The 23424-nt window shown below is 36.2% G+C and overlaps 1 protein-coding gene and 1 long non-coding RNA gene across 2 annotated transcripts in view; both read right to left on the reverse strand.

Moving 5' to 3' along the window:
• The window catches only part of LOC133562342 (uncharacterized), a 31311-nt gene extending 14178 nt beyond the window's left edge, over positions 1-17133 (reverse strand). Inside the window, exon 1 of the long non-coding RNA XR_009808886.1 lies at positions 16798-17133. This is a non-coding gene — a long non-coding RNA (uncharacterized LOC133562342). The remainder of the gene's footprint in view (positions 1-16797) is intronic.
• A 1773-nt stretch (positions 17134-18906) lies between these two features.
• pou3f2b (POU class 3 homeobox 2b) lies at positions 18907-21752 on the reverse strand. The gene has a single exon (XM_061914750.1). The coding sequence runs from the start codon at positions 21675-21677 to the stop codon at positions 20565-20567; it is 1113 nt and encodes a 370-aa protein (XP_061770734.1). The 5' UTR covers positions 21678-21752; the 3' UTR covers positions 18907-20564.
• Positions 21753-23424: the final 1672 nt, after the last annotated feature.

Consider the following 23424-nt stretch of genomic DNA (forward strand, 5'->3'; position numbering starts at 1 on the left):
AACTCTGCCAACTCCAAAGGTATGCGCCGCTCCCTCTTGTCGTTTTCTGCTGCATATTTCACTACGTCCAGCTTGTAATCTGCAGTACATGATTTCCTTTTCAATGCCATTTTTGTTCAGCCCTTCTCAGTTTTTATAAGTTACCGCCAACGTTGAAATTATCCATATTAATAGCTACGGCGGTAGCATATAGCAGTTAGCATTCCATGACCCACAATGCAATACTGCCATGACCGTCCCCCACCAAATTCTTATTGGTTGACGTGTGTGTGACGATTGCTGACATTTTCTTCGTCTCTTCCGCAAATTAGATAAATATTATTATTTAATATTTTACGGTAATGTGTTAATAATTTCACACTCCGGAGTATATGTCGCACCCCCGGCCAAACAATGAAAAAAACTGACTTATAATCAGAAAAATACGATATAATGTAAGAAATATATGATCACACATTCAAACAATGTTTTTGTTAAACTACAAATACATACTTGTCTGCTTGACTTATGATTTCAAAGCAAGTTATTCATCATATTGTCACATTTTATAAATAGACTTTACAGCGACTTTATGAAATAGACTGTGGTTTTACAGCATTTTCCTGTACATGATTAAAAGTACCTGTTTTTTTACCATAAAATGCTGGCAACTGAACTGCCAGTTTTTTACTGTGAAAAACAGTGGTACTGTTTTGCTATTCACATTAGTACACGGTAAAATCTACAGTTGTCGTTTGTAGGGTAAAATCCGGCAGCTAAGTTGCCAGAATTTTACTGTTAAAATTCAATTTTATATTTACAGTAAAACACTGTACAATTTACAGTAAAATTTGATCAACTGAGCTGTCAGTTTTGTACCATAGTATTGTTTTTTTCCATTTACAGTAACATGCTGAAAAAAAACACTATACATTTTACTGTAAAATGTTTGCGCTTAACCTGTTAGATTTTTTATGTAAAATTTAAAAAAAAGTTTTTACATTGTACATAAAAAAGAAATCATCAAATGCATAGGAAATTGTGTAATAATATCATTCACTGTTAGAAGTGGCCCACTGAAGGCAAACATAACTGCGATATGGCCCTCAATTAAAAGGAGTCTGACACCCCTGCAGTAGGCCATTGTGGCAGAGTTGAGCCATTACTTCCTTCTATCAATGTCAGTATTCTTAAGAACGTGTTCGCGCATATTTGCCGAGAAGTAATTGATATATTTTTGTAAGTTTTTAACTATTATTATAATAATTATTGTTATTTTTTTTTAAAACGTTTCCAATGTCCAACATTTTTATCCATCCATCCATTTTCTACCGCTTATTCCCTTTCGGGGTCGCGGGGGGCGCTGGCGCCTATCTCAGCTACAATCGGGCGGAAGGCGGTGTACACCCTGGACAAGTCGCCACCTCATCGCAGGGCCAACAATTTTTATTCTGTTATTAAATGTATTGAATTATTACTTCTATTACTCTTACTACTTTATATTTGTATGTATTAATCATATTTATTTTATTTTAATACATTAGAAAATATATAATATTTACTAATAAGACGAATTCGCTAGTGTGGATGCTTCAAAGGTGCTAAGCCAAGTCTGTGTGTTTTCTTTTTTTTATTTCAAATTGGTGTGAAGCACTTTGTGTTTCAACTTATGATACATAAATTCAGTTTTGATTTGATTGATACTACTTTAATTACATTTACTGCATCACCTGAAATAAACGCCTACTTTGAACATTGATTTAATGCAGATCTAAAAAAACGACCCCCGCAACCTGTGTTGACATACAGTGGGGCAAAAACGTATTTAGTCAGCCAGCGATTGTGCAAGTTCTCCCACTTAAAATGATGACAGAGGTCTGTAATTTTCATCATAGGTACACTTCAACTGTGAGAGACAGAATGTGAAGAAAAAATCCAGGAATTCAAAGTGTAGGGATTTTAAAGAATTTATTTGTAAATTATGGTGGAAAATAAGTATTTGGTCGACCATTCAAAGTTCTCACTGATGGAAGGAGGTTTTGGCTCAAAATCTCACGATACATGGCCCCATTCATTCTTTCCTTAACACGGATCAATCGTCCTGTCCCCTTAGCAGAAAAACAGCTCCAAAGCATGATGTTTCCACCCCCATGCTTCACAGTAGGTATGGTGTTCTTGGGATGCAACTCAGTATTCTTCTTCCTCCAAACACGACGAGTTGAGTTTATACCAAAAAGTTCTATTTTTGTTTGATCTGACCACATAACATTCTCCAAATCCTCTGCTGTATCATCCATGTATCTATTTTGGTACAAACTCAACTCGTCGTGTTTGGAGGAAGAAGAATACTGAGTTGCATCCCAAGAACACCATAACTACTGTGAAGCATGGGGGTGGAAACATCATGCTTTGGGGCTGTTTTTCTGCTAAGGGGACAGGACGATTGATCCGTGTTAAGGAAAGAATGAATGGGGCCATGTATCGTGAGATTTTGAGCCAAAACCTCCTTCCATCAGTGAGAGCTTTGAATGGTTGACCAAATACTTATTGTCCACCATAATTTACAAATACATTCTTTAAAATTCCTACAATGTGAATTCCTGGATTTTTTTTTTCACATTCCGTCTCTCACAGTTGAAGTGTACCTATGATGAAAATTACAGACCTCTGTCATCATTTTAAGTGGGAGAACTTGCACAATCAGTGGCTGACTAAATACTTGTTTTGCCTCACTGTACATGTTGCTTCATATCCATGATGAAAATCATACATTCCAGCACATTTGAAACCTTTAGAAATGGTCAACAGTATTTAAGTCCGTTGGGGTGTTTGTGATTTTTCATTGAGAAAATACATTATTGTAGCTTTAATCAGCATATTCCACTTTAAGGCACCCTTGTTATTTGATCACTTCCATTCCATAATCATTTATCCGTAAGTGATAACTTAGCACCATATATTTATCTTGGGCATGTTTCTGTTGTGTTTTTGCTTCTTCCTTGTAGATTGTTCACCGGCTGTCTTTAACCTCCTCTTTTCCATAATGTTTTTGTCGACATGATCCTTACCTCGCACCTCAACTAGCAGTCACATTTTTCTTTGTCTAGGTTTATTTTATTTATCAATTACTTCTTTTTTTTTTTTTAATTGTGCCATAACGTATTATAGCATGTTGGGTTATGTGTACGCTTAGGCTTCCCAGCATGCCGTGTGTTTGTGTTGATCATGAGTGAGTTTGTGGTACGAGTTGATGACCCTCTGTTCTTTTGAGCCGCGTGGGTGATTGCTTGCAAAGCTGCCATTAACATATAATGAGCGTTTACTTAAAGCACGTTTATCTCTGACTATTTCCTGTTCGACTTAAAGCAATTGTTTACAACTTGTTCACAGTTACAGGGGACGGTGTGGCTCGGTTGGTAGAGCGGCCATGCTAGCAGTTTGAGGGTTCGATCCGCAGCTTCCACCATCCTCGTCCCGTCCGTTGTGTACTTGAGCAAGACACTCCACCCTTGCTCCTGATGGGTCATGGATAGGGCCTTGCATGGCAGCTCCCACCATCAGTGTGTAAATGTGTGTGTGAATGGGAGAATGTGGAAATGAATGGGTGAGTGTGGGAATAGTGTCACAGCGCTTTGAGTACCTTGAAGGTAGAAAAGCTCTATACAAGTATAACCTATTTACCATGTACTTTTTCTAAACCTCAAACTATAACAAGAAGACCATGGGTAAACTTGTGGGGTTTTTAACCTTTTTGACCTTGGCGCCCGACTTTTCCACTACAGGTTTCCACTCAAATATCGACACTGAATGAGTAATCTTACTCTTAATTTTAATCGTATTCAATGTTTATATCTCACCTACTTACAGTTGAACAGGACAAACCTTGTCAAATGATATGAAAACATGTGTTAGTCACAAAAATTTGCCTCAACACACAAAATAAATACTAATCAAATATACTAAAAAAAAAAAGTACAAAAAAATTATGAACAATTGATTTACATACAATTACACAGTACCAAAATAAAGACATTCCAACACAATCAATAATAGATGGTAAAACTTTTCCTAAATAAAATTTCAATAAGACTTAAAGGCCACCTGAAATGAGATTTTCTTATTTATAGCAGGTCCATTCTATGTGTCATACTTGATCATTTCGCGATATTGCCATATTTTTGCTGAAAGGATTTAGTAGAGAACATTGACAATAAAGTTCGCAACTTTTGGTAGCTAATAAAAAAGCCTTGCCTGGACCGGAAGTAGCAGACGATGTGCGCGTGATGTCATGGGTTGTGGAGCTCCTCACATTCTTTACAATTATGGCCACCAGCAGCGAGAGCAATTCGGACCGAGAAAGCGACAATTACCCAATTAATTTGAGCGATGATGAAAGATTTGTGGATGAGGAAAGTGAGAGTGAAGGACTAGAAAAATAAAATAAAAATAATAAAATAGATGTCAGAGCGATTCAGATATTAGACAAATTTACTAGGATGATTCTGGAAAATCCCTTATCTGCTTATTGTGTTACTAGTGTTTTAGTGAGATTATATGGTCGTACCTGTACAACCTGAAAGTCGGAGGGGTTTGGCCACGGGTGTAGTGACCGCCAGTGTCTCCGAGGGAAGCCACGTTTCTCAACGAGGCGAAGGTAGCCGATGCTTCCTCCATGGTGAAAGCATCTGACGGTCGGGGGGCGGCCGGTTGGAGGAGGCAAGAGAGTCCGCAGCTGCCTCTTTGACAGGTGCAGGAAGAACGATGCAATCTCTCCGCTCATGTCTACGGTAAGACTTATTACCACCATTTTCTCACCGAAACCTGCCGGTTGACATGTGGTAGGGAACCATGTGTGCTTGACCTCTCTGTTCCATAGTAAAGCTTCGCCGTCATTTTTCGGGAATGTAAACAAGGAAAGAAGGAAACACCGGCTGTGTTTGTGTTGCTAAAGGCTGCACTCGGGTGGAAGGCGGCGTACACCCTGGACAAGTCGCCACCTCATCACAGATGCACAGACAAGCATTCACACTCGCATCAAATGCATACGTTCAATAATAGCTAATGTTAGCTACACAAATTGATATCATTAGCTGACAACACACATTGCTAATACAGAAGTGTTAGTTACGTATCCTAGTTATGTCATTACGTGCTAAAATCCGCAAGAGGGCGGGATATAAAACTTTCAACACATTGGAGAGTTAGAGCACCCTAGAGATCCATACACATGTGTATTTTGACAATAACAGGCTTTTCTATTCCATTTCACATAAATAACTCTGCTGATTGATTGATTGATAAGTTTATTGACATCTTAAATAATTTAATCCATGTAATGCTTTAAAAAGGCAAATGTATGGCACAAAAAGCCAAAAGGCTTGTTTCCATGGTGGTCCATTGTGATCGGCTTCTTCGAGTTGTAAAAACTAGCTAAATGGCATCAGCTGTGTTAGGTGCGACATTGCGAACCTAATAACGGATTATATAACTTACTCATCCATTTTCAAACAAAGTAGGCACTAGGATTAATTGGTACGAATGTTTTAGGACCGGTTCCAAAATGTATTTTGATACTTTTCTCTACTTTTCAAAAGGGCATCACAAACAAAATGTCATTGTTATGTTAACTAAAAATTTTATGGTACACTAAACATGTTTCTTATTGCAATCGAAGAACAATTTTAGCATTAAATAAAATAGTGAACACACTACAAAACTTATCCTTTAGTTGTAAGTAAGCAAACAAAGGCTTCAAATTTGGCTACTAACATAAGGAATAACATATTGTGTAATTCCCCTTCTATTGTTTTGTCAAAATTATAAGGGATAAGTGGTAAAAAAAGGATTATTGATCGACTGGTTCATTTACTGTTAATATCCGCTTACTTTTTATTTTTTATCATGTTCTAATTACACTTCGGTTAAAATGTAAAAATCACTTATTTGTCTGTTGTTTGGATAAATAACATACGTTTTTGGCTGATACTACACATTTCTCTATCGATCCAATACCAAGTAGTTACAGGATCATAGATTGGTCATAATTAAAGTTCTCCTGTCTCCAGAGACATAATTTCCTTAATTCATAAACAATAAAAAAAAGCACACAAGATTTTGATGTAACAAAAAACATTTATGTAATCATTGTAGTATATGGCTCTTGTACTTGTACTTGGTATTGTTACGTCAATGTCTACGTAGATCAACCCATGGCATTAGTTTACATTCAGGAGCACTAGCTTGCCTATAGCGGTGAGCTATTGTATTCTCATTTTGTGCGTAGTGAAGCATGTTTAGCTATTCCTCGACCTGCAGGGATAATACTTGTAAGAAAAATAGTTTATTTGTCGCCACGGAAGCGATGATTAGTGATTTAGAAGTAGTTAAAGCACTGCCAACTGTGGATGGATGTTAGCCGCGAGCTAGCCATGTTCAAAACCCCTCTTCCAGATTGGCGCTTCAATTTTAAAGTTGTTTATTAAGTCAAAATACGTCTATTTTCCCTCTTATGTCTCCACAGTTTGTCTGCTTGTAAGCACACCGTGCGAATGCGTTTCCTAACATGCGCCTCTTGCTCATTTTACTAGCAATGGGACGACGTCATGCCCGTAAAAAAATGTCCCAGTATTTTGTGGAAGCAGTATAGTAGCGTTTTTAATGTATTGGTACTGCGTTACTTTGTTATTACTGGTATACACTGATCAAATTAAAACTAGGTTTTAGGAAAATCATTCTTTATTTTGCCGGAGGATACTGTTGCAGTTGTTTAACATTATAAGGCTAAGCTAGCTGCTCAACGAATTGACCTAACGTTACTAACGTATCTTTAACACATTTCGAACCTACTGTTATTACTTACCGTTTCATTGTCTCCTCCATTGCCATAAATAGTAGCCACCGAGCCTGCCATTAAAAGTAGTTTATTGGAAAATCCATCTTTATACTGGAGCAGGTTTCTGAAGCAGGACTCTTTGAAGTGCTTTGCAAACACAAAGAGACTTATTTCGAGTTGAAGGTGCATTGCCACAAATCATAAAAGTTCAAAGTAAGACACTTTCTTACTTCAGACGAGGTTGAAAATGTGTGTAGTCACTTGAGTTGGTTAAAAACAAACAAAAACAGAGCACTTTCGGTCTTCTGTCAGACCATGGGCATTCTGTCGTCCTCACTACAAATTCTTGAACATTAAATAAAATAACAAACTCACGCAAATAACTTTGGGTAAGCCTTTGCCATGTTTAAGGATATCCGCAGACGTCACAGATTTGAAAAACACCACAGGATGGACACATTTCAAACGGACCGTTTAGAGCAGGGGCGCGGAACCTCTTTGGCTGAGAGAGCCATGAAAGCCAAATATTTTTTAAATCTATTTCCGTGAGAGCCATATAATATTTTTTTAACACTGAATACAACTAAATTTGTGCATTTTTAAGTACGACCAACATTTTTAGAGTTTAGTAAGTCTCTTATTATTTTTTAATGACATTTTTATTCTGAAGTTAACCAATAATACATTTAATACTTCTTACCCTTAATGTGACTTCTTGAACAGGTGCGGTAGACAAACGGATGGATGGATTCAAATGCATGAGATTGTTTTATATTTTGAACGTTACTAGTGATTTAGGGCTATATAAGTAAACATTGATTGATTGATTGATTTTTAACATTGTGGTTACAAGTGGAATTATTCATTACTTATCGTGTTAAGCAATGTCAGCTAAGATTTATCTGAGAGCCAGATGCAGTCATCATAAGAGCCAGATCTGGCTCAAGAGCCATTGGTTCCCTACTCCTGGTTTAGGGGAAGTAGAAAGGAAGCTATGATTGGTTTATAAATATTTCTGCAATTCTTCCGTTTGATTTCACATTTTCAGGACTTATGCCGATCCCAAATACACATAAGCGGATACCATCAGATTAGAAAAGTTGATTTTGCATAATAGCGTCCCTTTAATTGCTCCAAATCTTTAAAAAAAAAAAAAAAATTATCTTTGCTAATACATACATGCCAGTGATGGGCAAACTGTGTTCTTCCACTAGATACCAAAAGGTACACAATTACCTCATGTTTCATACAACAAAACACATCATGGCATGATTGGTAATGCAAGGTTTTTCTAATGTCAAGTATACTGTATGTACCATGGTTCAAAAAAGATCGGGAAAAACGACTGTGTCCAGTGCATATCCAGATTCTTCAAACCAGCTAATGTTTAACCAAACTTAATCCCTTCACTTTTGGCCAGTCAGTGGGTTTTTTTTAGTAACCGGTATTAGCATTGTATTAATGTGAGTTTACAAGATCAGGTCTGTATCTGTCAGGATTTTATGGATTTATAACTTTCCTTAAAGACGTACTGTACAGTTTCAGTTTTTATGACCTTTAACAGTACTTTTAAAGTTTGGTAAGCTCTCCATTGAACATCAATATTGCACATACTAAGACAATCTGTTTTTGACAGACATGCCGCGCTCAGAGTCACCGTGTCCACATGCCATCATGCATTAGGCTGCGTGTGATACTCATCTCAATGTGACTCCTGGGGTCTCTCACAGCCAAGACGACGTGTCTGAATCGAATTCATTTTGCACTGTTTGGGAACAAAATGAAAATGTTGCCACTGAGGTACAGACAGTCGTCTTAATACTGTAACACACTGGTTGGGTCATATAGCTGCAGGGTGCTGCGTTTCGTACAAAAATCCAACCGTTTTATTAGCTGCGACGGCAGTTAGACTTGCGATACCATAGTGTGCAGACAGGGGCGCTGCATATCGGTTGGAAAAAGGACTATTCCAAGGGTTCCTCTCTGTCAGTGGATAGCGGTGAAAAAAGCTACCCACCGGGATGTTTTATTTTTATTTTTTTAAACGGGAGTCCAGAATTCCTAAAGGCACCGCTGTAGACACGGGTGCCCAAGGTGTGACCATTTGCAGCATGGTTTTGATAACCTGTGTAACATTCTAAAGCAGGGGTGTTAAACGTATGATATCGGCCCCCGAACAGGTTTAACGCGGCCTGCGGGATGAGTTTGCCAAGTATAAAAATTAGACGACATTTTTCAATGAAAGAAACTGCTGTTCTAAATGTGTAAACTAGATGTCACAATAGAAATTATTTGTATTTTTTTAGATTATGCTACCTATGTAAAAAAAAAAAAAAACATGACTGCACCAGTCGAGAAAAATTATCAAACTACATGAATAACATCCTTTAATTTGATTATATAATTTTTTTTATCTTGGTAGATTGAAAATTAACACCGATGAGCTGAGCGATGAACATTATCACATAATTTATTCAGAAAGTATAAATAACGACAAATAAAGATGGAAAACTATTAACCGCAACATGTAAGTGTAAAAAAAACAAAAAACAACAACATTATGAGTTGTACATTTTCAGAAGGTGGTTGTTCTATTTTTTAACAAAGAAAACCATCTGAAGTTGTCTTTATTCTTAAGTTATCGTGCCGTGATTTTACAAGTCAGGCCCACTTGGGAGTAGATTTTTCTCCATGTGGCCCCCGATCTAAGATGACTTTGACACCCTTGTTCTAAAGTGATGAAATAATAATAATACAATTAAATTATTAATACCTGCCAAAAATGGGGAAAGGCTGAAAATAATGAGAAAAAGTGCAAAATGTTAATAAAACGCTTCGTCTTTTTGGGGTTTGATCGTTTAACCGATTTTAGCCATGATGCATTACAAGATATTTCAATTATTTTTTAGTTACCATTATATTTAGAAACAAATATATATATATATATATAAATGTATTATGTTAATTCAACAGTTAATTGTATTAATATGTCGACTTATCCGTGCTTATGTATCATAATGGCAACAATGTTTAATGATAAATTGATTAAAAAAAAGCTTTGATTTATACTTGGTTGCTTTGATTAATTGTATAATGACAGTAGTTAATGAAGATGAATAAAATCCAGACTGCATGGAGTGTCCAGAACTTTAAATCTGCGGACATAGTTTCCGAACGGCTGCTGGAATAGACAGGAAATGAAAGCGGCGGTGTGTGGGTTTTGTGATCTGTTGTGGCATCGACTTTTTAAATTTTGTTAATGCACACATTTTTAGAGTGTAATTTCAATGGAGATTATACACATTTATTAAAAACAAACAATGAAGGTTATGGCAATCAGAAAAATTGTTTATTTCATATAGTTCCCCTAAAATACGCATTGAGGTTATAAAGTGTGTTTAATCCAATTACTTAATTATTATAGTCATATAATAATAATACATATAATATTATTACATAATTAATCCAGTTAGTGTTAGTAGTACGCAGGCTTCAACTAGTGGTACATCAAAGAATAATTTGATGAAAGTGTAATGTTTTATGTTCCTACATTCAAACACAGTGTTACTGTTCCAACTGTCTGTAATGTTACATTGGCCAAAAATGTTAAATATACTTTTTTAATAAAACGTCTGCTTTGTTTTAATGAATACTTAAGCCTATTAATCTACTGGTTTCTGGTTTATTGTTCTTCGGTCAATGGTCAAAAAAACAAACAAACAGTTGTACTTTCATAAATTGAAAATAAAAATGTTGCAGACCGAAAGGGTTTAGGCTGAAGTTGAACACTTATTGCGCCTAGCCCTATAAACAATGTCAAGAACAAAATAAACTTCCGAAAATTATGAAATGTCCTTTGCACAACATATGAATACACATTATACACAACATGAACATAGTTCAATTATATACAATCATATACTGCATTTTAATGTTGGTCATTATGGTGGTACTTGCAGAGCCAAGTGTTTTCAGAGGTGGTACTTTTGAGAACCACTGAACGAGATAGTTTACTCAATTTCTAAAATACACAAGAGCTGCAACTTTTTATCGCTTGAGATTAGGACTTGGTCACATTACCCCTAAATTGTGCGCTGCTAAAACTTACATTTAGCATTAAAAGGAGCTTTGAAAAACAATCCCTGATGAAATTATACTTTTTTTTAATATACGTTTTAAAATGTCAATACTCAATGCACAGTCAGAAGAATGAACATAACACCGTCTGATACGAAACTACTTTATCACTCGCAGTTGTAGTTTATCAAAGTATGAAATACTAGTATGGAATACTAGTATTGCACCAACATGTCAATATTTTATGTAAACTCTTTCCCTCAATGACTATTTTGTTGTGTTTTCTGCTCTCGGTGGATTCATTTACCGCTGAGCAGGCTAAAAAAAAAATTTTTCTTTCTTTTTCTGTAGCTGCCGCACCTTCCCATCACCCTGACTGCGGGAAGGACCCCTTTATGTCAGTTGAATGTTTTGTGTAGGTTACAGCTTGTAAATCATAATTTCATTTGTTCACAAATAATATTCGAGGACTGCTGTGATTGGTTGAACTTGACCAGTGTCTCTCTTGCGCTGGAGACACCGCCGGCCTTGCTGAGGGATGAGCATGTCGAGCAATTATAGCTGGAATAATAACGCACTGATGGGGCGACATGTTTCGCTCCACCGATCGGCAAAGTTCGTGCGAAGTTCTAATTAACCGCTAACTCGTTTACAAATGAACGCGCTCAGGCATTGGTGTGCTTAAGTGTGGTGAGTGTAATTAGCTGCAGGGAACAACAATGTCACCGAACGTTCATCCTCCCACCAACTTTTTACAGTATATACCAGGGGTCACCAACGCGGTGCCCGCGGGCAGCAGGTAGCCCGCTGGCCTGTTCTAAAAAATAGCTCAAATAGCAGCACTTACCAGTGAGCTGCCTCTATTTTTTAAATTGTATTTATTTACTAGCAAGCTGATCTCGCTTTGCTCGACATTTTTAATTCTAAGAGAGACAAAACTCAAATAGAATTTGAAAATCCAAGAAAATATTTTAAAGACTTGGTCTTCACTTATTTAAATAAATTCATTTATTTTTTTTACTTTGCTTCTTATAACTTTCAGAAAGACAATTTTAGAGAAAAAAGTACAACCTTAAAAATGATTTTAGGATTTTTAAAAACATATACCTTTTTACCATTTAAATTCCTACCTCTTCTTTCCTGACAATTTAAATCAATGTTCAAGTTTTTTTTTTTTATTGTAAAGAATAATAAATACATTTTAATTAAGTTCTTCATTTTTGCTTGTTTTTTCGACGAAGAATATTTGTGAAATATTTCTTCAAGCTTATGGTTAAAATTCCCCAAAAATATTCAGGCAAATCTAGAAAATCTGTAGAATCAAATTTAAATCTTATTTCAAAGTGGATTTTAACCTATTCAAAACATGTAATCAAAATTCCAAAATTAATCTTAATCAGGAAACATTAGTAATGATGTTCCATAAATTCTGTTTTTAATTTTTTCAAAAAGATTCGAATTAGACAGTTTTTCTCTTAATTTTTTTCAGTTGAATTTTGAATTTTAAAGAGTCACAATTGAAGATAAACTATGTTTCAAAATTTTCGTGTTTTCCCTTATTTTAAACCGTTCAATTAAGTTTTTTTGTTTTTTATCATTTATTCTCTACAAAACACTTTCCATAAAAGGAACTGCAGTCATTAGTGAAACCTTATACATCATTGCTATCGTTACTTTTTACTAAACCAGTCTCTTCAATTAAATCAATAAGTCATAGTGTTGTAGTACGAAATTCTATCAAAATTCTTTCTCAAATTAAAAAACAATTGAATATTTCCAATGTAACTATGTATTCACCAATATATCACAACCATGCATTTATTCCATCGATAACAGATAAAACATTTTTTGACTGGTACTCAAATGGAATTAAATGCATAAAAGACATTTATGTCGAGGACAGTCTTGTGTCATTTGAGCAATTGCGAATCAAATTCAATTTGTCCCAATTCAGTTGGTTTTGCTATTTGCAGGTAAAAACATTTATTAAAGAAAACATTTCAAAGTCTCAGCTGGTAAATGAAAAACATCCTCTTTTAGAACTATTAAATTTACCACCCACAAGTAAAAAGTTTATCGCTAAATTTGTCAGCTGCTTCATTATGTCTATGACATCAGCAGACAGTGTTAAAAGAGCATGGGAACAGGAACTAAGAACAACAATACCCAATCAGCAATGGGAACAGACACTCTCTCAAATTCACAAATGCTCAATTAACAGCAGACATAGGCTCATACAGTTTAAAGTGATTCATCGTTTTTACTATTCTAAAGTTTTATTACACACATTTTATCCGGATACATCTCCACTTTGTGATAAATGTAAATCTGCTGAAGGATCATTGTCTCACTCGTTTTGGGGATGTCCAATTATTCAATCATTTTGGTCCAGCATTTTCTTTTTTTACTCGGGGGTATATCAGAGACAAATTGTCCCTGATAGGGATATGATCTTATTTGGGTGGTCTTCAGAAACACAAAAGCTTCCAAAACATATTAGAACTGTGTTGCTGCTTGGGACGGTTTTGGCCAAAAGACTCATTCTCAGAGACTGGAATACTCTATCTGCACCCAACTTCAGGAACTGGTTAAAGGAACTTGTGAATGTAATGACTCTTGAAAAAATAAGATTTATAAACTCTACAAATATGAATAAATGGGAATTAACCTGGAAACCTTTACTGACATATATTGAAGCATAACTTATAGACATTTAAAGGAAAACTAAACTGCCATTTTTTTGTAGTTGTATTCCTTTTTTATTTTTAATTTTTATTGTTATTATCTTTTGTACTGATTCAACACTACATTTGTTTTTCTTGTGTCACTTCTGATATGGTTTTGTCATGGTTTACTTGCTTTTTTGTTCTGTTTTTTTTTTTTTGATTATTGTTTTGTATTGATCAAGCCCTGTAACTTTTCCTTTTTTTTCCCTCTAAGTGTGTACGGTGGACAGGCCCTCGGGAGGTGATCTTGTGAACACTTCCTGAGGATCCTTGATACCGAGGTATGTTCATCTATTTTGCTGTGATCTCGATAGCCTGCTGATCGTGAGCCGCAGCGGGATGGATGGATATATATGTATATATATATATATATATGTATGGATATATATATGTGTGTGTGTATGTATATATATATACAATATATGGGTATATTTTCTAATAATGTCTGTACTGTAAACCTTGAGTTGTTAAAGTTCATGTGCACCTCTCTCCTCAAGTGTGTATGTGTGTGTGTATGAGTGGATGTGACTGTTTGTCATTTTAACTGTAAAATCTAATAAAATATATTTGCACAAAGACAGTTTTTCTCTTAATTTTTTTCAGTTGAATTTTGAATTTTAAAGAGTCACAATTGAAGATAAACTATGTTTCAAAATTTTCGTGTTTTCCCTTATTTTAAACCGTTCAATTAAGTTTTTTTGTTTTTTATCATTTATTCTCTACAAAACACTTTCCATAAAAGGAAAAAAAAAGTACAACGGAATGACAGAGAAATACCCATTTATATATATATATATATATATATGTATTTTAAAGGTAAATTGAGAAAATTGGCTATTTCTGGCATTTTTTTAAGTGTGTATCAAACTAGTAGCCCTTTGAATTAATCAGTACCCAAGAAGTAGCTCTTGGTTTCAAAAATGTTGGTGACCCCTGGTATATACTATAACTATTTATAGTATTAAAAAATATTGTGTTTCAAATAAACAGAATTTGACATCAGAATGTGAAAAATGTGTATTATTTATGTAAATTGACCTTTGATCTATTCAAGGTGCTTGTGCTTATTTTGAAAAACAGCAACGTCCGGGACCTAAATGCACGTGCATCCACACTAACGTCATCAATGTTTACAAACAGTATAAATATATCTCTGCGATGGGAAGGCGGGAGGACTTGTCCAGGGTGTACGGCGCCTTCCGCCCGAATGCAGCTGAGATAAGCTACAGCAGGGGTGTCCAAACTTTTTCCACTGAGGGCCGCACACTGAAAAATCCATTTATTTTAAAAAACAATCCAATATATGTATTAAAAATATACATTTAGACCTCCACTCAGACTTGATCCCGGGGACCCCAAAGGGTTTTGGTAAAAATAAAATGTTAAAAATGTGTCAATATTCAGTATTATTATTTGGATTATTATTCAAGTTTTAAATCTCTAGATCAACATTAGGTCTATCTGTCAATATGACGTTTTTAAAGATTTAAGTTGTATGCTCTTTTTGTCAAAGAAAACCATGTTTTTTTATGGAAAAAAAATACAAAATATGCAATATTTTCACCCCAATAAAATTTTTAAGTACAATATTTGAGATTATATAATAATTGGAGCCGTAAAAAGGTCAACAACTCATAACAACATTGATTTTAATTCACTATTATTTTTTGTGCAATGACACTTGAAAACAAATCACACTGATCCAAAGGGGTCCTACTCATTTAAGTGTTAAAAAAAAAAGTAATTTTTATTTTTTATTTTTATAATTTTAACACAATGGTCTCGAGATCAAATTCAGATCCATTTGTCAATTACAAGTTTTTTTGTAGTTTATGTTTTTTGTATGTTCGTTTTAGGCCCTTCTTTGAAAAAAAAAAACAGCTCAGTTTTTTATATGGCAAACACAAAATATCCAACATTTACCCACAAAAATATCTCGAAGTGGAATATTTAATGTGACGTAATTGGAGCCTTGAATAGGTCAATAATTCATAATGACATTGATTTTGATTCACTTATTATTTTTTAAAGAAAGAAACAGCCTGCATGGCAGCTGTGTGTTATTAGAGTAAACATTGCAAAATGTTCCTGTTACATTTTCTCTTTTATACCACTTTTTATGTTTTATTTTTTTTCCATAGTATTTTTAAAATGTGCCATGGGGCCGTAAAAAAAAGGACCTGCGGGCCGCAAATGGCCCCCGGGCCGCACTTTGGACACCCCTGGGCTACAGTGACCCTCTGCGTCCCCAAAAGGGACAAGCGGTATAAAATGGATGGATAAATACATCTGTAATAATCAGGTCTTAGCATTAAAGTATTTTCTTCCTCAATTTGCTTTTATTTTTCTTCTCTATTTTAACACCAATTTGTTTCAATGAGTGGAGGAGTTCAAGTACCTAGGAGTCTTGTTCACGAGTGAGAGAAGAGTGGATCGTGAGATCGACAGCCGTATCGGCGCGGTATCTTCAGTAATGCGGACGTTGTACCGATCCGTTGTGGTGAAGAAGGAGCTGAGCCGGAAGGCAAAGCTCTCAATTTACCGGCCGATCTACGTTCCCATCCTCACCTATGGTCATGAGCTTTTGGGTCATAACCGAAAAGATAAGATCACGGGTACAAGCGGCCCAAATGAGTTTCCTCCGCCGGGTGGCGGGTCTCTCCCTTAGAGATAGGGTGAGAAGCTCTGCCATACGGGAGGAACTCAAAGTAAAGCCGCTGCTCCTTCACATCGAGAGGAGCCAGATGAGGTGGTTTGGGCATCTGGTCAGGATGCCACTTGAACGCCTTTAGGGCACGTCCAACCGGTAGGAGGCCACGGGGAAGACCCAGGACACGTTGGGAAGACTATGTCTCCCGGCTGGCCTGGGAACGCCTCGGGATCCCCCGGGAAGAGCTGAACGAAGTGGCTGGGGAGAGGGAAGTCTGGGCTTCCCTGCTTAGGCTGCTGCCCCCGCGACCCGACCTCGGATAAGCGGAATAAGATGTTTAAATAAAGTGAATTAAAAAAAAACAAAAAGCATTCCAATGGCGACTTGCCTTCCGCCCGAATGCAGCTGAGATAGGCTCCAGCACCCACCGCGACCGCGAAAAGGGACAAGCGGTAAACATGGATGGATGTAATTCCGGTGCGACCAGGAAAAAAAAGGGGGAAGCTGGTGTTAATTTAATTGTCTTGTCTTACCTTGTATTGTCAACATGTCTTTTGGCAAAAGGCGAATATTCCGTTTGATGGCAGCCAGCGCCAACAACCATAATCAGTTTACAACCAGCAACAGCTGAGAGAAGCAGGAAGTGCCAAGAGTGAAGAAGCTGGAACCCAAAAAAAAAAAAAAAAAGTCCGACACTTGCCTCCAATATTAATGTATTTTGGAAGCGGGTACGTTACAGTACGTCTCTAGTGGAAAACTTTGTAAAGTACGGGCCATTTGTCGGTTAAAAGGATAAGAGTATTCACATTACCCAGAGTGCTTTGCAGTCACAAGAACCTCGAAAGTCAGTGTCGCGTGATAAAACACAGCCTGTTTGTGAAAACATTCATGTATCGTATATTTATAAATAAATAGTTCAATATATATATAAAAAAAACATTCATCTAAAATATAATCTTTTGAGTACATTTTGAGTGTCTCATTTTCATTTAGTGAGATTTCGTTTCCTGCAATAAAATTTAGTGAACATGACAAATACATTCATATATATATAAATATATATGTGTATATATATATATATATATATACATGCATATATACATACAAACACGTTTATATTATGTATACACATATGTGTATGTGTATATATATGCATATATACACACATATATACGGTATATATATGTGTGTATATATATACACACACATCTGTATGTGTATATATACACACACATATGTATATATATATATATATACGTGTATATATATATACGCACACATCTGTATATATATATATATATATATATATATATATATATATATATATATATATATACATATATATATATATATATATATATACATATATATATATATATATATATATACATATATATATATATACATATATACATATATATATATATATATATATATATATATATATATATATATATATATATATATATATATATATATATATATATATGGGTCAAATGCAGAGGACAAATTTCACCACACCTAGTGTGTGTGTGACAATCAATTGTACTTTAACTTTAACTTAACTTTAATATACATATGTTTATATATATATACATGTATACATGTATACATACGTATATATACATATATATATTATATACATATATATTATATATACACATAAATATATATATATAAACATACATACATACATGTATATATATAAACATATACATACAAATATATACACATATACATACATATATATACACACATATACATACATGTATTTATATATATACACACACATATATATATATATATATATATATATATAGACATATAATAATGTTACAGTATTGTTTCCATAATCATTCTAGTTGATATTTAGTACAGTTTTATTCTACGAATATTAATTGATGTTTCTTTCATCACACAATTGCAGGTAAAGTGATGTTTAAAATAGCAATCCCATCTGCTACCGCTGAATGGCACTAAAGCACTAAGTGGTCCAGCACTTCAATAAAAAAAAAAAAAGGGAAATATCCCCTAAATAAAAAGAAAGCTATAATTTAAGTGACGCAACATTAATTGGGTGTACCTTTTGCATACCAGGGCACAATATAGTCGACTTATGTGTGCGGTAAATATTTTTATACATACACATACAGGAGATATGTAGAGTATACCACATTGTAATGTAATAGCATTTACACACTGGCATGGAGAATAGCTGGGGTAATTTGTAACTTTCCCATTTTGAAGAATTTCGTTTTGTTTAGAAAAACACTATTAACATTACTAAATAAAAGAAAACATTTTTACTTTATACAGACAATTATTTTGTTTAATAAGACCATTAAACATTATTCAGTTTTTAATTGTTTTGCTATTATATGGAAGCTGCGTTTAGGCACCTAAGGCGATCTATTATGCTAATTATTTTAACTACAGTAATAAAATTAAAGATAGTTTCTTTCATAAAAAAGGCAGCAAATATTTTAAAATGTTATTATCATTACATTAAAACTATTATCATTATACAGTTAAAAGTAAAGTCAACAATACTATTTTGAGTTAATTCAAGTGATTTACAAAACATTTCCTAAATCATTTATTTGTAATTGTTTTTTTCTACAAGTTATGTCTAAATAGGTCATTGTTAGTCACTTAATAGCAAAAGGGTCGTTAAAACAGCATTTCTGTGATAAAGTTGCATGATTTAAAAGCAACATGCTACACAAATAAAAACAACCTAGATTTCCAAGGCGAGCTATGAGTTTGAATTTAAAAACACATTCATAGCCTCAACGTTGGAAAAAAAGCTGTTTAATAGCAACCCCATCTTTAAAAATGTGCAAGTCTTTTGTGATGAAACATCATTTCATCCAACATGAGCTAAAATATTTACCAACAAAACAAAATGTACAGTGTATGAACCAGAAGAGAAAACGTAAACATTGCTGGATTGTTAAAAAAACAAAAACGTACCAGATAATTTGGAGTTGCATGAATCGATTAAAGCTACTGAAGAAATATTGTTTTCTATAAAGGGAACATTATTTAATCCCTCTAAAATTCTGTAATTGTTGGCATAAAAAAAGTAAACTATAGGGAATTAAAACAAAGATGTATATACATTTAGCTGTCGTTGAAATACAAATGTAAACAATAATGACAAATAAACAACAAACATGAAATAAAATGGAGAAAAATGATGACAAATAAAAAAAACAAGGAGAGACAATTCGGCTGAAATAAACTATATGGCAATATTATTAATAATAATGCAATGCAATAATAATTTAATACTTTTGATCAAATGCTGTATTTTTGGAATCTTCACAATTTTAACGGCATTATTTGACGTTTCAAAGTTTTACCTTTAAGGGCTCAGGAGCTTTTAAATGTCAAATAAATGTACAATTTGTTGTGACAAATCCGCGGCCAAACAAAACACCCCGAGAAAATGTACACCATTTAACTGTAAATGTACTTAACTTAAACACATAATAATAATAATAATAATAATAAAATTAAATGCAAATGCTCAATATATTCCCGGGATAGGAAATGAGGGTTAAATAACAACACAGATACAAGGCAGCAGGTAGATTATGAAGGATTTTTAACAAAAATTCTGGAATATTCATTCAAAAAGTGCCCCAGTGAGAGAGAAGAGAGAAAACAAAAGACGGAACCATGACTTTTAAAGTTATACAATATTTACAAAAGCGGATCAAAAAAAAAAAAAATGTTGATGACATAAATCCCTATAATAAACCCATCCTTCAAGTTAGTGCCCTCAAAAAAAAAAAAGTATAGTAAAATAATGTTTTTTGGTGGACTTTATCATCATAATTTGAATTGTACTCCTCCTAATAATAATAATAATGAATAATAATGGTATTTGTTTGTTTTCTTAATGAAATCTTCCACCTCGGAATAAATAAGAGCAATACAATGAAAGCAGATTTTAGCAACCAGCAAGCATCTCTGCAGACAAAACCAGGACTCAGCATATATACACACATACATGTATGAATTCATATATGTGTGTATATATATATATATTTATATCTGGAAGCCATTCTGCTGCGTTGTTTCCTTCACGACACAATAGTGTCTGCACCCTGGACTCACAGTGCTGGGCTGGGTCTCCTCAGAAACACAAACATGTTCTTCTAGAAGAAGAAGAAGAAGAAGAAGAAGGAGAAGAAGGAGAAGAAGGAGCCGCTCTCCTCCTCGCTGCAAGTCTATGGTACATAAAACACTATGAAGTGATTGGTATATAAATAAAGGAGGCAAAAATCCGAGTTTATTGAACCGGGGTCTGGACCCCGTGGTGGGGCGGCGTGTCCCCGTACACGTCCTCGCCGCCCGGCAGAGCTCCTCCGGGAGGCGTCATGCGCTTCTCCTTCTGTCTCCTGTTACAAAACCAAACCCTCACCACTTCTTTCTCCAGGTGCAGACTGTCCGCCAGGCTGATTATTTCCGAGGCGGCAGGTTTGGGGCACTTCAAAAAATGGCTCTCCAAAGCCCCCTTGACGCTCACCTCGATGGAGGTCCGTTTTTTCCGTTTCCGGCCCTGCGCGGCGATCTTGTCCAGGCTGGTGGGGCTGCCCGAGGTGGAGTCCGCCTCCTCCAGCCACTTGTTCAACAGAGGCTTCAGCTTGCACATGTTCTTGAAGCTGAGCTGCAGGGCCTCGAACCTGCAGATGGTGGTCTGCGAGAAGACGTTGCCGTACAGGGTCCCCAGGGCCAGCCCCACGTCCGCCTGCGTGAAGCCCAGCTTGATCCGCCGCTGCTTGAACTGCTTGGCGAACTGCTCCAGGTCGTCCGAGGTCGGCGTGTCCTCGTCCGAGTGGTCGTGGTGGCTCTGCGGCCGGTGCTGGTGCTGCTGGTGCTCGCTCAGGTGCGGGCTGTGGTGGGGGTCCTCGTGGGGGTCGCGCAGGGCGTGGTGGTGCAGCCCCAGCCCGTTGACGCCGAAGCTGGGCTGCGAGTAGAGCAGACTCTGGCCGTTGGTGGTCGCCATGCTCTGGATGTGCGCCGCCGGCGGCGCCGCGGCGGCGGTGGTCCTCCACGCCCGCGCGTCGTGGTGGTTCTGGTGCACCAGGTGCGACGGCCGCGTCTGGTGCTGCGCATTGCCGTGCATGTCGTCCCGGGCGCCCTGCACGGCGGGCTTGATGTCCTGCTCCGCGCCCAGCGGGCTGGTGGACCACGGCGCCGCCTCGCCGTGGGACGAGAGCGCGGTAATCCACTGGTGCGCGTGGCTCAGCGCGTGGCCGTTGCTCTGCAGCGGGTAGTCGCTCTGCAACAGGCTCTGCGCGTCCCGGTACGCCGCGGCTTGCTGCATGGCGCCGGGCTCCGAGTGCACGATGGAGGCGCTGGAGGTGAGGAGGCTGTAGTGGTTAGACGCTGCGGTCGCCATGACGCTCGGAGCCGGACTGCTTGCTCTTATCGGGAGATGCTCGCATTTGACGGATCATCTCCTGCCGACAGGAGGCTCCCGGGCGCTTTGCCCAGGCGAGCGTCCGGAGCGCACCTGGCCTGGGCCCGCCCCCACGCCCCGCGCTCATTGGCCCGAGCGGGAGTGATGGACGTGGTTGCCAGGGGCGACGGCGAGCCCATTGGCTGCGGGGAGTCTTCTCGCGATTGGAGGCTGGGAGGAAAGGAGTGATGGAGTGCGGCATGGAGGGAAGCGGCGGCGGCGGCGGCTTCGGCGGAGAGACTGTAAGATAGTTGATTTATTTGGATTATCACCGACTGTCATGGCTGAAGATGTACACGGAAACAACCATATCACGTCTTTATTGATTGATGCTACTAATTGTTATCATCTGCATATTAAACGGTCTTATAAAACCTGAATTTATCCATCGTTAATTGCAGCTTTGGAGAATGCAATACATCTGGAGCACGTTAAACATTTGTGATGATATATTTGTGCTGTGCAATATGCATTTCCCCCTTTATTATTATTATTATTTTTATTATATCAAGTATCAAACATTTGCAAAATTAAATTATGGTCAAACACTGAAAATAATGACACACTGTTGTTTACAAAACACCTACATTGACATATCCAGTGTAAAAACTATTGCTGTGTTTCAATTGGTGCAAAAAAAGTTTCATATGCACATTTTATACATTTTAAGAATTGAAAAAAATATTTTACATGACAAAAAAAAAAAAAAAAAAATCCTGCACTTTACATGTGCATTATATTGGAATCACACAAACTTCTAGTTTTAAGGTTTTCCTTTTTTTTTTTAAATTAAAATAAATTACATGAATTGATTAAACAAGTTGAAAAACGTATTCGGGTGTTACCATTTAGTGGCCAATTGTACAGAATATGTACTGAACTGAGCAATCTACTAATAGAAGTATCAATCAATCAATCAAAAACAATGCCATTTTGGGAAGGTGTTACTTATTTGAACTTTACAAACATAATCAAAGTCCATTTTGTCAGGCAATTTTGTAAATTGTAATTTCATAAAAACTAACAATCATTCATTCAGTTATGTGAACTGACAAATATTCGTACCTAATCCTGGGTGTGTCTAACTTTATTTCTAAAATATTCCACTTTCAAGTAAAATAGTACTTTACTTAGAAACCCTTATACATACGATACAAGAAACATGTCATCAAATTTTATTTACTTAGTGGTTTTGAGGCAATACGTAGCGTGTGTTTTTAAATAAAGTTAACTCATTTGATTTTGCAGTGTGATTTCTACTACACCAGAGGTGTCCAAAGTGCGGCTCGAGGGCCATTTGTTGCCCGCCGTTTGTTTTTTATTGGCCTTCAGATGCGGGGGGGAAAAAAGGACAAATAGAGCAAAAAAGTAAGCAATGTACTTAAACAAATGTACCAAAAATTACTAATAATACCAGGATTTGTCTTTAAATGTATATTAGACATATTATGTTTTTTTAGCCTTTAAAAAAATTATGTTGTTGTCTTTAGATTGTTTAAATTGGTGGTGCAAACGTTTGGACACATTGATGTCAATATTTTTTCACTGGAGTTTGGGTTCATCACAAAACTTATTTTGTTACATGTAAAATAACTACACTTTATTAGTTTGTGATGAAGAGACTAATAACATGTTCCATCTGTGAGAACCTTTTAGATATATTTCAATTGTTTTCAGGTCTAAAGTT

Source organism: Nerophis ophidion, linkage group LG11, assembly GCF_033978795.1.
Source record: "Nerophis ophidion isolate RoL-2023_Sa linkage group LG11, RoL_Noph_v1.0, whole genome shotgun sequence".
Taxonomy (NCBI): domain Eukaryota; kingdom Metazoa; phylum Chordata; class Actinopteri; order Syngnathiformes; family Syngnathidae; genus Nerophis; species Nerophis ophidion.